This window comes from Argentina silus (genome assembly GCF_951799395.1).
Source record: "Argentina silus genome assembly, chromosome: 15".
Taxonomy (NCBI): domain Eukaryota; kingdom Metazoa; phylum Chordata; class Actinopteri; order Argentiniformes; family Argentinidae; genus Argentina; species Argentina silus.
The window spans coordinates 14,689,886-14,694,885 of record NC_139669.1 but is presented as its reverse complement, the minus strand read 5'-3'; the positions used below and the strand labels follow the sequence as shown (position 1 = coordinate 14,694,885).

At 47.0% G+C, this 5,000-nt stretch overlaps 1 protein-coding gene across 1 annotated transcript in view; it reads right to left on the bottom strand.

Annotated features, from left to right (window-relative positions):
* Positions 1 to 5,000, bottom strand: part of LOC310816298 (AF4/FMR2 family member 2-like) — a 111,777-nt gene that overhangs the window by 42,455 nt on the left and 64,322 nt on the right. Inside the window, exon 6 of the mRNA XM_083686422.1 lies at positions 3,608 to 3,662. Coding sequence (XP_083542548.1) covers positions 3,608 to 3,662 — 55 coding nt within the window. The remainder of the gene's footprint in view (positions 1 to 3,607; positions 3,663 to 5,000) is intronic.

The following is a 5,000-nucleotide window of genomic DNA, read 5'->3' as shown; positions in this document are numbered from 1 at the left end:
CCACCACCACCCCCACCACCACCACCACCACCACCACCACCCCCACCACCACCACCACCACCACCACCCCCAATACTTCCACCACCGCCACCACCACCACCAACACCACCACCAATACTTCCACCACCACCACCACCACCACCACCACCTCCACCACAGCCCAGCCCAGCAGCACACTGGCCCCTTAGTCTGATACTGTAGCTGTGGCCATTGATCTGTATACAGTGCATTTATCATTCATGAAAGGAGCCAGTGATCTTCACAGTGTATTAGATGAAACAACTCAGATCATCTGTCAAGCACTCTCTTATTGCTGTTTCCCCCTCTTTCTCTGTGGGGATTTTGGGCTTCTTCCATCCATCTTGGAGGTTCGGCGGTTGCTAGGCAACACAGCTGGAGGTGCGGAAGGGGGTGGGGGGTGGGGGGTGGGTGGGTGGAGGAGTGTGGGGGTGAGGGGGCCCTACTTCGCCTCGCGTGGTCTACTCTCCGGCAAAAAAATGTTTAAACGCTGGGGCTTTCTTGACATGCTTATGAGGCGGCAGGTGGAGGCTTTAGTAGCATTCGTTTTACTGGGAAGTGTGTGTGTGTGTGTGTGTGTGTGTGTGTGTGTGTGTGTGTGTGTGTCTGTGTCTGTGTGTCTGTGTGTCTGTGTGTGTGTGTGTGTGTGTGTGTGTGTCTGTGTGTCTGTGTGTATGTGTGTGTGTGTGTCTCTGTGTGTGTGTGTGTGTATGTGTCTGTGTGTGTGTGTGTGTGTATGTGTCTGTGTGTGTGTGTATGTGTGTGTGTGTGTGTGTATGTGTGTGTGTGCGCGTCTATGGTGACAATTGTCGTTCCTGTACATTAGACCTGACAGCTATGGCGTGACCAAGTGTTTTTATGCCACACAATAAGGAAAACATCACACTAGACACTGTTCACACGGCAGACGTGAGCGTCTCAATGTAGACGATGTCTTATGGTATTCCATAAAACAAATATGAACTTAGGACTGAATTATGGCAAGCAAATAGAGTGATACATTTGCTCTATAAAATGTGCTGGTACACTGCCATACGTTTAAAACACCACATCATTCCGTTAGAATGAGTTATGCCTCTGAATAGTTTCCGACCGAAACTTGAATATTCAACCACAAGGATGATTGAGTTAGGGCAGGATTCAGAGTTGTTGTTGTTAGGATATGTCTGGGTTTGATCAGCTCAGCTCAGCTTATTCTCTGTTCCAGATTAGCATTTGATTATCCTCACAGCGGATAATGAAAAGCCTCCTCCTCCTCCTCCTCCTCATCATCATCATCATCTCCATTATCATCTCCTCTCTCTTAACAAATGATACCACTGAATTGTGATACTCTTGTGAAAACACCATAAGTTTCCCTCCCGGTTATGAGTTTACAGCAGGATCCTATTCATTGCGGACGGGATGGTTGTTTGAGCATTGGAGGGAATGCCAGGGAATTTTAATAAAGACTTGTTTGTGATGACTAGATTTCATCTTAATACGTCAGGACAGATGAATCTAAACAAACTTGTTGGTTTTAGGGAGTATGTTTTCAGAAGTTGGCCGTTTCAAAGTGGTATCTGCTGTAAAACTGGACGAAATTGACCACAGTGCTGTGTCCTGTGATGTATTTCTCTGTATTGTTCAGAAATGGAACATTCTCACCATTTTGTACTTGTCCTAAAACATTAATGCAGCAAAACATTCTCAAGTGGATTGTGGGAGACAAAGGGAATAGGTGGTTGTGCTGAAGAGGAACGTGTGAAGAAGGAGAGGAGAGGTGTTGGCTACTGATGAATAGCTCCATGTAGCTGAATAACAGCCAGGTCAAAGGTCGTAACAGCTCCAACACACGCACACGCACACACACGCACGCACACCTACACAAACGTACCCATGCGCACACAAACTTACACACACGCATACAGACGCACACGCACATACACAATTGTGCACACGCATACACATACACACACACACACACGCATACACACACATGTGCACGCGCACGCGCACGCGCACACGCACACACGCACACACACACACACACACACACACACACACACACACACACACACACACACACACACACACACACACACCTGCCTCTGGGGACCACAGCGCAGCCCCGGTACCAGGTGATTTGTCTGCTGTATAGGGCTAGTCTGACCTCTCCCTCTGTCCACTGTCATAACAGGCCCAGAGCTGGGGTCACACCAACAACTCAAGGACATGGCAGAGGGAGAGGGAGGAGGGTGGAGGGGGAGAAAGAGAGGGAGGAGGGTGGAGGGGGAGAAAGAGAGGGAGAGGGGGCAGAGAGAGAGAGAGAGGAGGGGTGGGGGGTGAGGATGGAGAGGGGGAGAGAGCGAGAGTGAGAGTGAGAGCGAGAAATAGAGAGAGTGAGAGAGAGAGAGAGGGAGAGAGAAAGAGAAAGAGGGAAGGAGATGAAGACGCAGCACCAGAGAGCCAGGGTGATGCTAATAGCTTTGGATATGGCACTCTGCCGGTGCGGGGAGATAGAAGCAAAATTACTGCTGCAGGTTCCCCCCCGCCTACACCCCCCATGCCCCCCCTGCCCCTACCCCCCCCCTCCGCCCCCAGCACTCCTCTCCTGCTCCTCTGTCAAAAACATATTCATTATACTACCTCCTCTACTGCCTTGAGTCACATGTGGTGAAGCATGCTGATCCACTGTGTCTGGGACTCACACTGAGGCTGTGTGTGTGTGTGTGTGTGTGTGTGTGTGTGTGTGTGTATATACGTGTGTGTGTGCGGGCGTGTGTGTGTGTGCATTCCTGCGTGTGTGTGTGTGTGTGTGTATGTGTGTGTGTACATGCGTGTGTGTGCATGCATTCCTGCATGTGTGTGTGTGTGCGTGTGTGTGTGTGCGCCCCTGTGTGTGTAAGGGTTTGGGGCAGACTGCTTATATAAGGGGGCAATGTGTTTTGTTTGTATGGGTGCTGCTGATGGGTGGTTCATGTAGGGGGCAGGGAAGGAGGGGCAGCAGACACGTTGGAGTGTGTTTATTTGGGTAGTGAGACTGCTGCTTTACTGCAGGCGATGACAGTGTCATAATGTACCATGCACTCATTTGCAAGAAGCTACTTGCGGTAGAAAGATACAGAGATTCAAATGCAGACATATCACACACACACACACACACGACGCACGCACACACACACACACACACACACACACACACACACACACACACACACACACACACACACACACACACACACACACACACACACACACACACACACACACACACACACACACACACCAACACACATTGTATGTATGTGAGTACTGTTGATGGAACAATATCAGAGCCCTGCATTCAATGAATGAACATTACGGCCTTCGTGTGAAATAACTATCATTAAACTAGGAACCAGTCCAAGGTCCTTAATACATGATAACTACAGTATTATGTAAATACAAAGGGCTGACTCTAATTTAATCATCCAACAATCCCTGGTGAACCATTATCTAGCATAGGCAGCACACATGCCACAGACAGTAGACACAGACATGATACACAGATATGGGTGTTTATGAATATTGTTTATGAATATTGTTTATGAATATTGTTTAATATTACCTGTTGTTCACCGTCCTCCTCATCACTACTGATCTTCAGGTCATCCTCAAGCATACTGGAAAAACAAACAAACAAACAAACACACATAATATTAGAGACAAACACTTCAAGTGACCAATGTGTTCAAATAAACCAAATAAACATACAGTGAACCCATTTTATTGTATATTTCTTTGTATAATATTTCAGAATTCATTCATTCTGCTTGTGATCCCATAAACAATCCTATACAATCACCCATACAAAGCAAACAAACATACGGTATCGTGTAAAGGGACTGCTAGGGTGAAATCATATGTGAATTACATAACTGGAAACATATACTGTACAACGAAGATATAGAGTCCACATGTTCATGTCTGAAAAAGAAAACCTCAGATGTATGAAATATCATTCGAAGCGGTGGATGCATCTTATGTTCCTGATAGATTATGTTTTCTCAGCATACATTCATTCCTGGATGCCACCGAGAGGAAAACATGCATCTTTGTTTAGGGAGCGCAGATCACATCTTGGCCTATTATTTTCATTGTGAGGGATGGCATTAATCTATCCTCTGTTAAAAATATCATCTTTCGATTCGACGTTGAAAAAAAAAAACCCCATCAAGTCCCTCTTCGGTTCAGACCCATAAACTATCAAAACCTGTTTTCAGTAAGAATGATGTCACCTGACAAACGGTTATGGGGTGTGATGACATCATAGTAAAAACACTATAAAAAAGGGGCCAGCAGGCGAGGCACTTAGCAACCTGCATTTCTACTTTCTGTGTGAGTCCCTGTGTGTGTGTGTGTGTGTGTGTGTGTGTGTGTGTGTGTGTGTATGTGTACATGCGTGCGTGCGTGCATGCGTGTGTCCATGTGTGCAAGCGTGCCTACATACATGTACGTGTTTGTGTGTGTCTGTGTGCGTGTGTGTGTGTGTGTGTGTGTATGTGTACGTGCGTGCGTGCGTGCGTGCATGCGTGTGTCCATGTGTGCAAGCGTGCCTACATACATGTACGTGTTTGTGTGTGTCTGTGTGCGTGTGTGTGTGTGTGTCTGTGTGTTTATGTGTGTGTGTGTGTGTGTGTATGTGTGCACATAAGAGACATTGAGAGAGAGAGGATACACTCGTGCGCCTGTCTGCCATCACTCTTAACACAACATGGCTGTAAAAAGAAAAGGCAAATCTTTTTTCCCCCCTGAGTTGGGACAATAAAAAGGGGTTCTGTGAGAGAGAGAGAGAGAGAGGGGGGGGGGGAATGTGCTTAAAGTTGAGTTTTCTATGACCTAAGTTGTCGTGCGGCATCTTAGATTGGGCAGAACTTTGAACAAAACTACCAGTCATTACCCTGGTAATACTTAGCAGATGTGGGAGAGAAACCTCCCCTCAAAGCCAGGTGGTTGAGGTG